Raw genomic sequence first — 18099 nt, 5'->3', positions numbered from 1 at the left:
AAAAATACTATAGGGAGATGAATGTGAACGACAGCACATTTCACTTAGATATATAATAAATCTAGAGTGGGAGGAGGAAGGTGGGTACCATGTCTTGATGTGAAATAGATAGGACCAAATATATAGGTGAGGATATGATCATCCCCATTACAGCTAATGCAAATTTAATTTAATCAACCGTTTTGGGGGTCTGTGAATAAATGTGTTCTTTTATATTTATACTCAGGATATAAACATTTTCTTAAAGATATACATATATGTGCGCAGAACAAACTTATTCAAACCAACAAAAAATGTTGTAGACCATAATCATCCAAAACATGTTAGAAATGAATATAATGGAGGCAGATAAACACAAGTGAATAAAACTGATTATTATATAATGTAATAAATTAATAATAATAGTAATAACCTTTTAAAAAGTACAAAATCATTTCTATGTCATTTATTATATGTGTAATTGAATAATAATAACTGGAGATCACCCACCCACTAAATTGTAACACACAAATAAATTATATTAAATTCATCTTAATAAATTTCAACGAACTATTTGACTTCGAATCAAAAACTTTATCAAAATATCTCCCAAAAAAATAATATTTTTCTCTTCCTTCTCTCTAAACTCAACTTTCAGATCTCGATTTCTTGCCTCTCCGGCTTGTCCTTCCGGCGCCGGAGAGGGTTTTCCCTCCTTGTTTTAGTTAGTTTCTTACTTTTGTTTCGCTTTCTCTCTCGGTGAAGTGGTCCTCCGTCTTGTTCTGGTCGCTCGGGTGGTGGTTCCGGTGAGTCACCGGTGCGTGAAGCGAAAATTCCTCTGGTGGCGGCTGCTGGTGAAGATTCGAGGAAGATGCTTGAGGACGGCATCGGATCCGTGATTAGAACTAGCAGATCTGGTTTGGGATCTTTGTGTGTCGGTCTTCTTTCCCGGTGGGTTCGATGGCTCTAGATGAGTAGTGAGGATTCTCCTCATTCCAGCCGAGACGCTACCTGCGGGTTGAGTTTGGCTTTGACAGGTAAGAAGGGCGGCGCTTACTTGTAGGCTTTGGATCTGCAAGAGGAAGACAGAGGTAGGTGCTTCTCTTCTCCGGCAGCTGAGGTGTGGTTTTGACTCCCAACCGATGCGGCTGTGGCTTCTGGTTTGGTGGTCCGGAAACTCCTGATCAAGTCGCGGTGGCTCGCGGTGGACTTTTTCTCGGGGCTCATCCGCCAAATCCTAGCTGCGGTTTGCGGCGGAAGTCAGCTGGGAGTCAGGAGGGTTGAGCTGCAGTGTCACGGTGGTTAACCATGGAGGTTGGCATCTTCTGGGCACTCGTGGGATCTCGGGGTACGGAGGGTGGACTGAGCCACCATCATCTGTATACCGCCACGGGTCTGTCTCCACCGGACCGGATTGAAGAGTTGCAACCTAAGGAAGCGATGGCCGCCGGAGCTGGAAGGGAGATGTTAGATCCGAGTGAACGGGTTGCTAGGAACGGGACCTGACTTCGCGGAGCCTGAGATCGGGTGTTTGTACTGGTCGGAAGATCTGTAGCAGGTCAGGTGGTCTCGCCGAAGATGAAAACTCGATGGTTCTTGGTTGCTTCCGTCATGGGATTCGAACTGGTGAAGCCGCCGCAAAGCCGTCGGTCTTGCAACCACTGGAGCTACAGCACGAGCATCTGTCTTAGGTCTTTACAGCAGGATCCAATCCCCCTTTCCGGCGATGGATTCGATGTCGTTTTCTTTTTTGTATCTGTTGGACTCTTGTTTTGTATTCCATAGGCCAAGCCCATTTGAGAAGGCCCACTATCTTTTAATATAAATATAATTATAATTAAAAAAAAAAAAAAAACTATTTGACTTCACGGGGTTTTGGAAGTCATTGTAACTTTGTAAGTGGCCTCGCCTCCTAAACGATTTCTGATAGTTGTATTATGATCACATAATAAAACTAACCAAACATTTAATACACTCATACTTATTAATCATATCATAATTGACATATATTCTTAGAGGGGGTATTGAATTAAAATTTTAAAAGATTCTTGTTTTTTATTAAAATCTTCTGTTATTCAATTTGTGATTTTTAAATCACTATCCAAATCCAGTGTTATTGAATTTAGAATTTTCTTAAAATCAGTCAAAGTAACTTAGAATATTTTGTTATTCAATCATAGATTTATAAAAATCTTATAAAATCCACTATTATTCAAATTTGACAATTTATTTTGTAAAAGTGTTTTAACATTGATTTTAAAAGATTTTGGATAGTTCTTTAGTTGAAAACTAGTGAAAAATAAGAACGAAACAATCTCACCTCCATATGTGTTATTCTGAAGGATTTGAAAAAAAAAGGCATCGTCTTCCTTTGTTCTTTCACTCTCGGAAAAAGAAGGTTTCGTTTTATTCTTGTCATCTTCTTTCTTTCTTTCTCTCAGAAACAATAAGCAGAACAGAAACGAACAATTGGATAGCAATGTTGTTTCGTATGTGCCCCATGTGTATCAGTCTACTCAAATGCTTCCTTTGTCAAGAGATTCTTCGAACCAGCAGATGCAGCATAACAGATCCTATGGTCGTGGGAAAGATATGAAGAAATTAAACCAACAAAGACAGGCTGATACAATTGGGAGGGAAAAGCAAATGATCGGAGAGCTGCTTTACCCTCATGTGGAGAAACTCAAGCCCCAACTTGCTAAGAAAATTACAGGGATGCTTTTGGAAATGGACAAGCCGGAGTTGCTTATTTTGCTGAAGTCACCATAAGACTTAGCTGGAAAAGTCCATGAAGCGGTTGAAGTGCTGAAGTCATCGAAGACAAATCTGACCAGTTCAAACACTCTTCGTTCTGATTACTTGGCGACCGGCGTTTCTGGCCTTTCGGTTGCTACTACACAAACTCTCGTAGGATTATTTTGTTTGTTTGTTTTTTTTGGGTTAAATACATTTGCGTGAATGTTTTCAATTACTACGGTAATTGTGGAGAAAAAAAAAGTTTCAAAACAAAACAAAACATAATATCGGAATCGAGATTGGTTTTTGAGAAACGAATCGATCCCCAGATTCCAGTTTTGAATCAATTGTGTCTTTGCATTGAAAAAACGTCTTCTGCAGAAGACAACTCTTCTGAAACGTCTTCGGACTAGGACCCTTCTTATGACCAGACTTTTGAGGAGTGATCCATTCCTGATCCTTCTTATGACCAGACTTTTGTCTCCTCCTCTCTCCCAGTTGTTGTGTTATCTTTCGGCTCAGTAGCGTTAGGCGACACTATTTTGTTCATTTCTCCTCTCTCTAGTCTGCTTGCCACAATTGATTAGTTCTGCAGTTTTTCTCTGCAATATTGAACATGTCTGAAAAATCATATTCTAAACATCTTCCATTGTGTTGTCCATTAAAACCATAATTATTAGACACATACATGACTTTTGTGTTTGAGAAGTCAATGAACCTATTTGCCTTTGTGTGTGAATCTCTTAAAATCTTTCAATAAATCTCACAAAATCATAAACTACTTTGTTTTTTATAAAATAAAAATAATAACAAATCCACTTAAGTATCATACAATCTCATTGAAATCTCTCAAAATCCAAAATTTAATAAATCCTACAAAATCTTTTAAAATTCTAATTCAATACCCCCTCTTACTTCTTATAAAGATGTTAAGAAAATTTTATGAAAAGGGTTTTAAAATATCTACTTAAATTAAAATTGTGGAAGTTTAGTCTTGTATTGTTTTGTCATAAAACTGATTTATCTTTCAACCGGTGTTGATTTTATAGACCGATCTATATGGCTGATCCTTACACATGGCAGTCGAGTTAGATATTCATCGGAATCTCATTTTAAACCATTCTTATATCTTATTTTTTTTTCTTTCAAATTGGAATTACCTGCTTGGATCAAACATTATAAACATTTCTCTCTATTCCAATGATTTTCACTCTTTTTTTTTCTTTTCGATATCTTATTCTTCTGGAACAGGTTAAGATGGATTACAGATATGAAGAAACCTTATAGATATGTATTACAGGTCTCTTAGTTTATTCACCGAGAAAGAAAAAAAATTGTGAATTGCTGATTTATGTGTGTAAAATTGTTAACCTAACTCCTTAGTCGTTTATCAACATTTCCCACGTTCTAATTTGTTATTCTTAATTTGTTTAATATGGTGTGACTTTAAGAGGCATGCTTTTTTGTACCAAATCAAATTGTTGACAATAATTCATTCAGTTCTTAATCAGGCTGTATTCACACTAATCCGAAATCTGGATGCTTCTCATGAATTGTTCTTTTCCAACATTTCTCTTAAGTATATTTTAGAATAAATAGTAATATTTTTTTTGTTAATAATTGATAGGATACTATAGTATATTATTATGCTCTCTCAGTCTCTCTCTCTCTCCTTGTGTGAAGTTAATCAGCTAGATTGGCTTTATGATTTATGTAGGGCTGAACATACATAAGACACAAAAGCTTCTTTTTTTTTGCTTCAAGGATATCATTAATTAATTATCAGAAATGTTTGAGCTTACAATGTGATGTATTGAAAATCACAGCTCATCCCGTATGACATGTTAACTACTCCATAAACAGACCATTAATCAAGGTTACAAATTCAGTAGTATACAAATAATATATATATTAGGAGATACCCCGTGCTTTAAGCACGGGGTATTATTAAAAAAATTTATAATATAATAATAAAAGTTATTATTATATATTTTTAAAAAAGTTATTTTGTTTGAGATAATATTTATTTTTAATTGTTCGGTAAATCTATTAGTCTATTTGAATACTAAGTATTTCAGAATATTATAATATTTTATTTTTGACGTATATTACAGTTTTATATTTATTGTTTGTTGTATTTGCATCATTATTTTGTAAAATAGAAAGGCGTAATTTTAATATTATAATGGTGAGCAAATAAAAATTATTAATTTATCATCTATATAAATTTAGTTTTACCAACCCGCCAATGTAGAAATTAAAACATACATTTTTCATAGATTGATTAATATATCTTCGTTTTAAAAAATTCAAATCACAACATATGCAGAAAACATTATGCACTTTATTAATCATAAGTATTATATGAAAATTCCAAAAAATTTGTAAAGAAAATAAAATAAAGATGATAGGAGAATCATAATTTGAAATCTTAACAAAATTTTCGAAATTTAGTTATTAAAAATAATTATATTATATATTTGGATATAAAATCTTAGTTTTTAAAATTCTGAATGGTTTATATATTTTTTAAAAAATATATTAGTAATTTCGTCCATAATTTTTTAGAGAGAGAAAATATATTTTTTTCTAGATTTTTTATATTTGATCTATGAGTGTTTTATTTTTATTTTTTTAATTAATTATATTTATTTAAATTAATTAATTAAGCTTAATTAAAAAATTTCTAATGGCAATTAATGTAATTTTTTACACATTTTAAGGTTAGTTTCATATTTGTACTTCTCAATTAATATAGTAGGATATAATAAAAAAGGGTCGGTACTAACCAAAAACAGAAATATAATTAAGAATATAACACTATATTCAAAAAAATTAGAAGAATAGGAGGAGGGTAGAATAGGTGCAAACGATCACATTTCGATATACCTCTCTCTAAAAAAAAAAAAAAAAACAAACGCTCTCCCTTCTCTCTAAAAACACACCAGCCGCCGCCTAGGTCAAACCGGCTCCGGTGGCTTCTTTAGCACCGGAGCTGGGTTTCTCTTCTTTTAGCTTTGTTTTGTTTCATCTTAATTTTCGGCTCATCCATGTCTTTGTTTTCTTCCAACGGCATCAGATCTGGTTTTCTCAGATCTAGATTATGAAACTTAAACCTTATCGCCTTTAGGGTTCCCGCTGCTTGTCTATGTTCTCCGTCAAGCCCAGCTACAGATCTGGCCGTTCCCTTTCACGGCAGAGGCAGCCGTCAACCGGTTCTTTTCTGCCTCAGATGAAGAATCTCACCATCGTCGATCTAGATCTCCTTTCTCCTATGTCTCTTGGTTTTGGATCTGTCTCACCGCCTCTGAAGCTTCTCATCGGAGCATCATAAAGAGGGACGCACGGCATCTTCATTCGGTTTAAATTTGTGGTTAAGGAGATTCTTGTATTTTTATCCGCTTGTGTGATCTTCTTTTCTCAGATTTGTTTTAATTTATCAAAGGTTTTGGTTTTGTTTGTCTTAATTTTGGAGTTCTAGATCTTGATCCGGGAAGTAATAGATTGGATGTAGTGTATTTCACATGCTCGGGTTTTTTCCCCTTTGTTTCACCTCTTTTGGTCTTAGTCTCCGGGAGTGAGTTGTACTCGCCGGCTTAATCTTCTGGAAGGATTGTTATCCTTGCCAGACTTTGTAATTTCTTTCTCTTGTGGAATATCAATGAAATCCTTCAGACGAAAAAAAAAAAAAAGGAGGAGGGTAGAATAAAATTATCATTTTAGTGTGTTGTGGTAGTAGAGAGTAGTGGTGGCTGCTGGTCGGCGGTGGAGGCCGGAGGAGGTGGCCGGAGGAAGTAGACGACAGTGGTGATCGGTGGTGGTTGCCGGCACTGATGACCGGCGGTAGTGATTGGTGGTGGTGATCGACGGTGGTGTCAGTGGTGGTTGCCGACAGTGGTTGCCGGCGGTAGTGACTGGAAGTGGTTGCCGGCGGTGGTTGCCGGTGGTGGTGACTGGCAGTGGTTGTCGGTGGTAGTGTTAGATATATCATGGTTTTTACGGTTTTTAACCATGATATAAATGTGCTTTTTGAGTCTTTTGATTTGTTTCTAGGTTGTTTTTTAGTCTTTACTGGTTATCTAGGATTTTGGCACGGATTGAGCAATATGGAACAATTTGGTTCATTTTGGAGCATTTTACCGAAGGAAATCAAGTTGGAGTCGGATCAGAGTTAGAGCATCGATCGACACCACCTAAAAGGGCATCGATCGACACTCATGTTTACCCGACGAGAGAACAAGAAATTGGAAGTTTTACAAATTTGCCCAAAGTCTTCTACAATTGCAACATAAACCCCTGGACGTATTTTAGGATGTATATATATTGTTTTTGGGTTTTAAAAACCCTTAAGTTATCTTCTAGCAGTTTTTGAGAGAAAGGATATTGAGAGCTTTTGGGAGAGATAGATCTGAATTCTTTGTAGAGAGAAGATTTCCTGAACTCCCTCTTTTACTTTTTAATATCTATTGCATGTTATTCAGAGTTATGATTTGTTCTTTATTCAACATGTCTGAGTAATTGGCTTGTTAGGTTTAGGGTTTTTCATAGGGTTTTTATGATTTATAAGATCTGAGATGTTTAGGGTTCTTAATCTTATATGATCTTCGTCATTGGTTGTTCTTCACAATAATTCTTGATTGATCACCTAGAATTGTTATTTTAGGGAAATAAATTGATATGAGAATATAATTGTTTTCCTGATTAAACCATTGATGAGCAGAATTGTTTCTTACAAAGAGATTTGAATTAATAATTCTGTGAACTTATCTAAACCTGTTCTTAAAGCTGATTTTTAACTTGGAATTTTACAAAGAGATTTGGATTTTCTGGTTTTAAATTTAGATATTATTTGCAGTGAGAACTGATTTAATTTACCAAAAGTTTAGAGTTCTAGATCTAATCTTTATTGCTTGAACCTTAATTATATATCTGATTTAATATTTTATAATTTCCTGAGAAATTCCCTAGGCTTAACTCTTTTGATTTTTTGAATTCACAACACTTTCATTTAAATATTTGCATTGCTTTTATTTTAATTCAATTTAACTTGTTTAGCGTAATTTACAAAACTCTATAATCTATTGTGTTTGATCTTGAGTCTCTGTGGATTCGACCCCTAAGTACTGCAGTGATATCTTGTTTGAGAGAGTAGCTCTAGGGATTAATTTGAGCATATCAAATTTTGGCGCCGTTGTCGGGGACTCTCTGATCTACCATTAGATTTGAGTTTTTAATTTCGTCTAAACTTTTCTTTTTATTTTCTACTTACACGTTTTTGTTTTTCTTCTCTTTGGTCAGGTGCATGCCTCATAGACCTCACACAAGGAGCAACAAATCTGGTCCTACTGTGAATTTGTCAAACAAAGAGTTGGGAAAACTTGAACGTGAGAACATAAAAGAAGCTAAATCTCTGAAGATGGTTAATACGATCATTCTGATGCGTGATGAGGCTGGTGTTTTGAGGGATCAAGAGGGCCACTTGCGCAATGAGCAGGGCCAAAAGCTTGATGCTAAAGGAAACGTGATTGTTGAACCTGTTGTCAACGAGCAGGCTGTTGTGAACTAGCAAGCTGGTGTCGTTGATGATCCGGATCTTGGTGTCGATCGACACCAACCAGGTGGCATCGATCGACACCCACCTGCTGAAGACGGACGTGGAGCTGCCAACCACGTACAGAACCCAGTTCGAAGACAGGAGCAGAACCGGGATCTGATCAGGACCATTGCTGACTACAACCGAGCTGATTTAGTGTATGAGAACAGGTCCGCTATTGTTCCTCCTCCATTCCAGAGGAACGATTTTGAGTTGAAACCTGCGTATTTTCAACTAGTTGGGCAGAGACCTTTCTCTGCTTTGCCCAATGAGAAGCCCTTGGACCACATTGAGCATTTTGAGGATCTGGTGACTAGCATCAAGGCTAATGGGGTGACTGAGGACTACATCTTCTGCAAACTCTTCCCTTACTCACTTGCAGGAGAAGCATCTCAATGGTTGAAACAGCTGCCAGCTGGATCATTGACAAGCTGGCGTGATGTCAAGGTGGCATTCCTTAACTACTTCTATGATGATGCAATGTTAGATGAGTTGAGAATCAAGCTGTCTTCTTTCAAGCAAAGACCAGATGAAGCTTTCAAAGCAGCTTGGGTGAGATTCAAGGCTTACCAAAGGGACTGTCCACACCATGGTTTCTCAAAGGTTCAACTGCTAAGTATTTTCTTAAGGGGTGTGACTGGGAGTATCAGTTGGCTTTAGATGCTGCAAGTCATGGGAATTTCAAGACAAGATTGCCAGTAGATGCTGAATTGTTGATTGAGAACTTAGCTGCTAGCAATAGTACTAAGAGAGCAGATGCTGAAAGGAAGAGATTACATGGAGGATATGATTCAAACCAGTTAGCTTATGTTAATGCTAAGCTGGATTCAGTGCATAGTCTCCTTGTGGGTAAGAAATCTGTTCACTTTGCTGCTGAAGTTGAGACATATGAGCCAGAACCTGATCAAGGAAATCATGAGGAAGAAGAGGTGAACTATGTCTATGGGAATCAGGGGCAGAGGTTTGGAAATCAGCAAGTTAGCAGGCCTTACAGTGGAAACAGCCAGCGCAGTAACTTTCAGGGCAACTCTTCTGGTTTCACACCCAACCTGAATATCAAAAGCAGCAACAAAACAGTGGATTCACAAGGACTTATGGCAACAATTCATATCAGTCTCCACCTCCTAAGTCAGCTGAAACTAGTAAGATGGAAGCTATGCTTGAGCAGCTTTTGCAAGGTCAAGAGCAAATGACAGTGAATTTCAATGGGAAGCTGGATAATGTCTACACTGATCTTAATGGGAAGTTTGAAGCTTTGAACATTCATGTCAAGAAACTGAAAAGTCAAGTTGCACAGACTGCTGGGTCTGTAAAAAGGCAAGAAGGTTATCTCCCTTCAAGAACTGAATCAAATCCTAAACATTCTTGCAATGCAGTGACTTTGAGAAGTGGCAAACAACTCCATCCTACACCCTAGAAGAATCAAACTGATGATCTACAGGAGTTGATTGATATAGAAGACGAAGAGGATTTTTCTGCTGAGACAGTATCGACCGACACACATGGGCATCGGTCGACACGAAAGTCACCCGGAGCCGCGAACAAAATCCCAGAACAAGGCATCGATCGACACCCACTAGATGGCATCGATCGACACCCTTCACGGACCAAACCTGAACTCGCGAAATCTCTTACTCCATCTCCTACTCCAGTTACAGAAAGAGTTTACACACCTAAGGTTCCATTCCCCAAGAATCCAAGGAAGTCTAAACAAGAGCTAGATGATGCTAAGTGCAAAGCCATGATGGATAAGCTTATTCTTGAGTTGCCTTTGGTTGATGCTGTTAAGACTTCTCCAATGCTTAGGAGATATGTCAAGAGTATGGTAACCAAGGATTTTAATGCTGAGCAAGGAGTTATGATGATATCAGCCCAAGTCAGTGCCATCATTTAGAACAAGATCCCAAAACAACTTCCTGATCCAGGGAGCTTTGTTATTGATTGCACTATCTTCACTGACAGATTTATTAGATCTTTGTGTGATCTTGGTTCTAGTGTCAGCCTCATGCCAAGATCAGTAGCACTCAGCTTGGGAATGACAGACTTCCAGCCTACTAAGCTCACTCTCATCCTTGCTGACCGGTCCGTTCGTATTCCAGATGGTGTTCTTGAAGATGTTCCAATTAAGATTGGTGAGTGCTTGATACCTACTGATTTTGTGGTGTTAAAGTATGAGGAGGAACCCAAGGATCCTCTTATTCTGGGAAGATCATTCTTAGCCACTGCTGGAGCTATAATTGATGTTAAGAAGGGTCAGATTGGTCTTAATATTGGTGATTTACAAATGCGCTTTGACATGGAGAAGCTGGTTAAGAGGCCAACCATTGATGGCCAGACATTCTATGTAGACACATTGTCTAATCTGGCTGAAGAGATATTCCAGGAGCTGCATCCTGAGGATCCATTAGAGAGAGCATTGGTTGCTTCTGCTGAAGAAGCTGAGCATCTAGATGACATTGCTGCTGGGTATGTCAAACTGCTTGATGCTAATGAACAAGTGAAAAAGCTGGTTGCACAAGAGGAATTGGTTAGTACTTCTTCACAAGCTGCAAAGGTTTCTGATTGGAGTCTTGAAAAAGCTCCAAAGCTTGATCTCAAGCCACTTCCTGCAGGTTTAAGGTATGCATTTCTAGGTGAGAACTCTTTTTATCCTGTTATTGTTAGTGCTTCCTTAAACAATGCAGAGCTCACTTTATTGCTAAGCAAGCTGCGCAAGTTTCGCAAGGCTCTTGGCTATTCTCTTGATGATATTGCAGGAATCTCTCCAGACTTGTGTATGCATAGGATTCATCTTGAGGAAGGAGCTAAGACATCTATTGAGCATCAGAGGAGGCTGAATCCGAATTCGCAAGATGTTGTCAAGAAGGAGATCATGAAGCTGCTAAATGCTAGGATCATCTATCCAATATCTGACAGCAATTGGGTTAGTCCGGTACATGTTGTTCCTAAGAAGGGTGGAGTCACAGTGGTGAAGAATGACAAGAATGAGCTGATCCCTACAAGGACAATTACTGGTCATAGAATGTGCATAGACTACAGGAAGCTGAATGCTGCAACAAGGAAAGATCACTTCCCACTTCCTTTCATTGACCAGAAGTTGGAGAGGTTAGCTAATCATCCATACTACTGCTTTTTGGATGGTTACTCAGGCTTTTTCCAGATTCCTATTCATCCTGATGACCAAGAGAAGACCACTTTCACTTGTCCCTATGGTACCTTTGTCGCTTGTCCACTTTGATTGGGATCTTCCTTTTGAAGTAATGTGTGATGCTAGTGACTTTGCAGTGGGAGCAGTGCTGGGACAAAGAAAAGATAAGAAGCTTCATGCAATCTACTATGCAAGCAGGACACTTGATGAGGCACAAAGAAATTATGCAACAACAGAGAAAGAGTTGTTGGCTGTGGTGTTTGCTTTTGAGAAGTTTAGATCTTATCTGGTTAGTTCAAAAGTCATTGTTCATACTGATCATGCTGCATTAAGGTACTTAATGCAGAAGAAGGATGCTAAGCCTAGACTTTTGAGATGGATTCTTCTTCTACAAGAGTTTGACATTGAAGTGAGGGATAAGAAGGGGATAGAGAATGGTGTTGCTGATCACTTGTCCAGGATTAGGATTGATGATGATGTCCCAATTCGTTATTGTCTACCTGAGGAGCATGTGTACCTTGTTGAAACTGGGTTTCGGACTGATGATTTCAAGAATTTGTCTTCGGATGCATGTGGTGTCGATCGACACCATACTAGCATCGATCGACACCCTTTGTTTCCCAAATCAGATTGGTCGAATGATGGAGATTTAGCTGTTGTGGCTAGCTCCAATCAACCCTGGTATGCTGATATTGCCAATTATCTTGCTGCAGAGGTGGAACCAGACAAATTCATAGGCTATCATAAGAAGAGGTTCTTGATAGAGCTAAGGAGATATTATTGGGATGAGCCTTATTTGTATAAGCATTTCAGTGATGGTGTTTACAGAAGATGTCTAGCTGAGACAGAAGTTCCTGATGTTCTTTTTCACTGTCATGGATCAGATTATGCTGGACACTTTGCTACTTTCAAGACAGTGTCTAAGGTTCTACAAGCTGGGTTTTGGTGGCCAACAATGTTCAAGGATGCTAATGAGTTTGTCTCTAGATGTGATGCTTGTCAGCGGAAAGGTCAGATTAGTAAGAGGCATGAGATGCCACAAAACTTTATCCTTGAGGTTGAAGTTTTTGATTGATGGGGCATTGACTTTATGGGACCATTCACATCTTCTTACAAGAATCAATACATCTTAGTGGTTGTTGACTATGTCTCCAAGTGGGTTGAAGCAATTGCAAGTCCAACGAATGATTCTGCTGTGGTTCTTAAGCTGTTTAAGACCATTATCTTTCCGCGGTTTGGAGTTCCTAGAATTGTCATCAGTGATGGAGGCAAGCACTTTATTAATAAAGTGTTAGAGAAGCTGCTGAAAAAGTATGGTGTTCAACATAGAGTGGCTAGTCCATATCATCCTCAGACCAATGGACAAGTTGAGGTTTCCAACAGGCAGATTAAGGAGATCCTAGAGAAAACAGTGGGTGTTACAAGGAAAGATTGGGTGATATATCATGGTTTTTGTGGTTTTTAACCATGATATAAGGAGTCTTTTAGTGTCTTTTCATTTGTTTCTAGATTGTTTTTGAGTCTTTACAGGTTTTTAGCATGGATGGAGCAAAGTGGAGCGATTTGGATCAGTTTGGAGCAATAATTCGGAGGAAAAGAACTTGGAGTCAGAACAGAGAGGGAGTGTCGATCGACACTGCCTTAGCATCGATCGACACCCTCTTTAGGCGATGAAGAATCACAAATTTGGAAGTTTTACAAATCTGCCCCAAAGTTTTCCATATTTGCAAGACTAGTCCCTGACGTGTTTTAGGACATATATATATAGTTTTTAGGTTTTCCAAACCCTTAAGTCTTTTTCTAGAGAGTTTTATTTTTCTACAACCCTGAGAGATTTTGAGAGATTTTGGGAGAGAGATCTGAACTGCTTTGAGAAGAATTCTTAAACTCCTTCCTTACTCTTTTAATTTCAATTGCACGTTATTCAGAATTATGTCTTGTTCTTCATTGAATATATCTGAGTAGTTTGCTTGTTAGGTTTAGGGTTTTTCACAGGGATTTTATGAATTATTAGATCTGTTTATTTAGGATTCTTTATCTATCTAGATCTTCATCTTAGGTTGTTCTTCATATTAATTCTTGATTGATCACCTAGAATTAATACTTTAGGAAAATAAATTGATATGAGAATATAATTGATTTTCCTGATAAAACCTTTTGATGAGCAAAATTATTTCTTGCAAAGAGATTTGATTTAATAATTTTGTGAACAATCTAAACCTGATTTTATTGCTGATTTTTAACCTAGAATTTTACAAAGAGAATTGGATTTTCTGGTTTTAAATTTAGATATTATTTGCAGTGAGAACTGATTTAATTTACAAAAGTGTTTAGAGTTCTAGATCTGTTCTTAATTGTTTGAATCCTAATTTATTGATTGATTTATAATTCATAATTTCCTGAGAAATTCCCTAGACCTAGCTTTTTGATCTTCTGAATTTACAACAGCTTTTATTTAATATTTTGCATTGCTTTTATTTTAATTCAATTTAATCTGTTTAGCTTAATTATAAAACTCTATAATTTATTGTGTAGTCTTGAGTCCTTGTGGAATTCGACCCCTAAGTACTACATTGACCTCTTAATTTGAGAGAGTAGCTCTAGGGTAAATTTGAGCATATCATTGGGCTATGAAGCTTGCACTTTGGGCATATAGAACTGCATATAAGACACCACTTGGCACTACTCCTTTCTATCTGCTTTATGGGAAAGCCTGTCATCTACCAGTGGAGTTGGAGCACAAAGCAGCCTGGGCAGTTAAGTTGATGAATTTTGATGCCAAGACACCTTCAGAGAGAAGGTTGGTGCAGTTGAATGAGTTGGATGAGCTGAGATTTCATGCATTTGAGAATTCCAAGCTGCACAAGGAGAGGACCAAGGCTTATCATGATAAGAAGATCATCTCCAGACAATTTGAGCCTAATGACCAGGTTCTCCTTTACAATTTCCGCTTGAAGCTGTTTCCTGGAAAGTTGTGTTCCCGCTGGTCTGGTCCTTTTACTATTCAAGAAGTCAGACCATATGGAGCTATTGTGCTGTTGAACTCAAAAGGGGAGAAATTTACTGTTAATGGCCAAAGGGTGAAACACTATTGGGCGAAAGCTGAGATACCAGACGGACACATTGTACGTTTGGATGATGCACCCTCTGCCTAATCTGCTGCCAAGTCAAGCTAATGACTTAAAACAAGCGCTGAGTGGGAGGCAACCCACTGGTAAGAATTAATTATTTTGAATTTTTGCTTTTTAGGATCACTAACATATTAATTTTTGGTTTTGAGTTTTTATAGTTTCAGGAAAATAAAAAAAATATATAAAGAGAAAAGGTTACGGATACCATTGATCAAAGCTAGCATCGATCGATACCATTTATATGGGCATCGGTCGACGCTACTATGGACCAAAGACGAGAAAACGGGCCATCGGATTTGATTTTGCTGGGTTTCAATCGAGTGGGCTTGAATCGAAAATGGGCCGGTCCGATAGAAGAAGCATCGATCGATGCTGTGTTGGATGGGCATCGGTCGATACCACTTATGCCCGAGAGAGGAAGATTAAAATAGCAAGACTTCGTCTTCTTCCTCCATTCAACCCAAAACCGATTAAAGCCTAGAATCCTCATAACTCTCTCGATACAACCCCGTTTTGAGTTATTCAAAGCTCTAATCCACTCGATTTTCTCTCCTCTACCTGGATCTAGTGTCAATTTCGTGTTTTGGAGTGATGGCATCCAACAAGAGGACTCGAAAAAACGACGGCGAAGCTTCCTCTTCAACTCGGCCACCTCGTCAATCCGGAAGCCGTCCGCCTCCGCGAGCTCCGGCGGTCCCCACCACCTTACCTGACCCCTCTCTTCCATCTCCCATTCCATCAAGGTTCCCATGGCCAAAAGAAGAAGGTCTACCAATTCCAACTGAGAGAGAATGGCCTAAACACAAGCTTCCTGAGCTTAGCAAGCCTGAATTCATCAATAGGCCAGTGGGTGTTTGGGGAGATTATGAGACAATGCTATACAATGCATGGTTGGGAGTTGAGATTGAGCCTTGATATGCTCAAATTAACCCTAGAGCTACTCTCTCAAATTAAGAGATCACTGTAGTACTTAGGGGTCGAATTCCACAGAGACTCAAGATCACACACAATAGATTATAGAGTTTTATAATTATGCTAAACAAATTGATTTAAATAAAGAAAAGCAATGCAAAATATTAAATAAAAGCTGTTGTAAATTCAGAAGATCAAAAAGCTAGGCCTAGAGAATTTCTCAGGAAATTATGAAATATTAAATCAATCAATAAATTAGGATTCAAGCAATTAAGAACAGATCTAGAACTCTAAACACTTTTGTAAATTAAATCAGTTCTCACTGCAAATAATATCTAAATTTAAAACCAGAAAATCCAAATCTCTTTGTAAAATTCTAGGTTAAAAATCAGCAATAAAATCAGGTTTAGATTGTTCACAAAATTATTAAATCAAATCTCTTTGCAAGAAATAATTTTGCTCATCAAAAAGTTTTATCAGGAAAACAATTATATTCTCATATCAATTTATTTTCCTAAAGTATTAATTCTAGATGGCCAATCAAGGATTAATATGAAGAACAACCTAAGATGAAGATCTAGATAGATAATAAATCCTAAATAAACAGATCTAATAATTCATAAAATCCCTGTGAAAAACCCTAAACCTAACAAACAAATTACTCAGACATAATCAATGAAGAACAAGACATAATTCTGAATAATATGCAATAGAGATTAAAAGAGTAAGAAAGGAGTTTAAGAATTCTTCTCTCAAAGCAGTTCAGATCTCTCTCTCCAATAGCTCTCAAAAATCTCTCAGGGTTGCAGAAAAATAAAACTTGATAGAATGAAACTTGAGGGTTTGCAAAACCTAAAAACTATATATATAGGTCCTAAAACACGTCAGGGACTAGTCTTGCAAATATGGAAAACTTCGGGCAACTTTGTAAAACTTCCAAATTTGGCTCTCTCGTCGGTTTTGGACTTGGTGTCGATCGATGCCCATCATCTTGGTGTCGATCGATGCTCTTCTCATAATCAGACTCCAAACTGATTTCTTTGATTAAATGCTCCAAAACGATCCAAATCGCTCCATCACTCCTTTCATGCTAAAAACCTGTAAAGACTCAAAAACAATCTAGAAACAAATGAAAAGACACTAAAAGACTCCTTATATCATGGTTAAAAACCACAAAAACCATGATATATCAACTCCCCCAGAATTAGCCTTTGCTTGCCCTCAAGCAAAACAGAAACTTAGACCTGTGAAAGAGGTTTGAAAACAGGGAACTCACTCAACTACATGATGATTCTTTATTCACACTCTTCATTTACCTGACTCAAGAACTTACTTCTTATACTTAACCATGATAAGCATCAACATTCCTTACTCAAATCCCACAATCCCTTGGAATCTCTGAAATCTCCATTGTCATCTCATTAGTCAATATTAAAGCATAAATAAGGTGAATTCTTACCTTGGGTGTATTGATCAGTGGCATTTGGACTCTTTTCAAGCCAAGACATTCTTCTTACATCTCCTTTCCTCTCCCTTTTCTCACTTCCAAATTTTTTTTCTTTTCTCTCTTTTTCTTCTTTTTTTTTTTTTTTTTTTCTTTCAAAGGTGTAAGCGAATACCGGGGTCATCGGTAATTTACCTACCCCTCGCTTCCAAGCTTTGTGTGATCATTTGACTCAAGAGTAGAATAATGAGGTCACTGGTAATTTACCTACCTCTCTAAACTGATCAAAATCATCTCATCTTTTATTCTTTTTTTTAGAGCACTGAAGGGAAGAGAGAGGAGAGACATACTTTGAAAAATTGCATTGTCTTGTATGGCCTGAAGAAGAAGTCTAGTCCACTGATTTCCAACCCCAAAGTAAGAGATTAAGTCCGGTTAAAATCCTGATAAAAGTTGAGACAACGTTAGATCAATCAGATATCCATTGAATAAGGGCTTTCAGGATTGTTGATAAGGCTCATAGTCTTTCTAAGCTTCAGTTCTGAGATCAAGCATAAACAAATAATCATTAGAGTGTTAGCCAAATAAGAGAAATCATTAGTCAAGATCATAATTCCCAAAGACAAAACGAAAAATTTTGAAAAATTTGACTCAAACTTTATGGTTTTGACTGACACAACTGAAACTCAAAAACAAAAACAAAAACAGAGTTAGTAGATAACCTCCCCCAGACTTAAACAACACTGTCCCCAGTGTTATCAAGTAAGAGGAAAGCAAAAATAAAATAAATAAAAATCAAAAATCAAAAATCAAAAGAAAAAGAAAAACCTACCAGTGGGTTGCCTCCCACTAAGCGCTTGTTTTCAGTCATTAGCTTGACTGTGTTGGAGCTCAGGCATCCGGAGGATTAGAGCATGGCAACGAATGCTTCCAAGAGAATGTCCTCTTCATCCAAGGTGGTGTATAAGCTTTAGGTGCATGAGGCTTGCCAAGGATGTGAGGAACAGGACCAGGGTGGGATTTAGGTATGGGAGGGTATCTTTTCTGTCCTGCAAAATCATCAACAGAAGAAACAAGCGCTCTACGATAATCTCGTGGCTTGGTTAACTGCAAAACAGTGTTTATCTCTTTGAAATTCTTGTTGATGATAGGAGGA

General features: G+C 37.5%; 1 protein-coding gene and 1 pseudogene across 1 annotated transcript; both read right to left on the bottom strand.

The window, feature by feature from the left end:
* Window positions 1–5943: 5943 nt before the first annotated feature.
* On the bottom strand, window positions 5944–6072 carry LOC109131345 (uncharacterized). The gene has a single exon (XM_087503530.1). It carries the CDS (start codon window positions 6070–6072, stop codon window positions 5944–5946), a length of 129 nt encoding a protein of 42 aa, XP_087359656.1.
* A 2731-nt stretch (window positions 6073–8803) lies between these two features.
* LOC147919577 (small nucleolar RNA R71) lies at window positions 8804–8904 on the bottom strand (annotated as a pseudogene).
* Between the last annotated feature and the right edge of the window lie 9195 nt (window positions 8905–18099).

The sequence above is a fragment of the Camelina sativa genome, chromosome 20 (assembly GCF_030686135.1).
Source record: "Camelina sativa cultivar CO46 ecotype springtype chromosome 20, ASM3068613v1".
In the NCBI taxonomy this organism is placed as follows: Eukaryota; Viridiplantae; Streptophyta; class Magnoliopsida; order Brassicales; family Brassicaceae; genus Camelina; species Camelina sativa.
This window is presented reverse-complemented; position numbering and strand designations above follow the sequence as displayed.

Bases quoted from the DNA above. Each gene is read 5' to 3' on its own strand.
- LOC109131345 (XM_087503530.1), bottom strand. From the start codon at position 6,072: ATGAAGATGCCGTGCGTCCCTCTTTATGATGCTCCGATGAGAAGCTTC.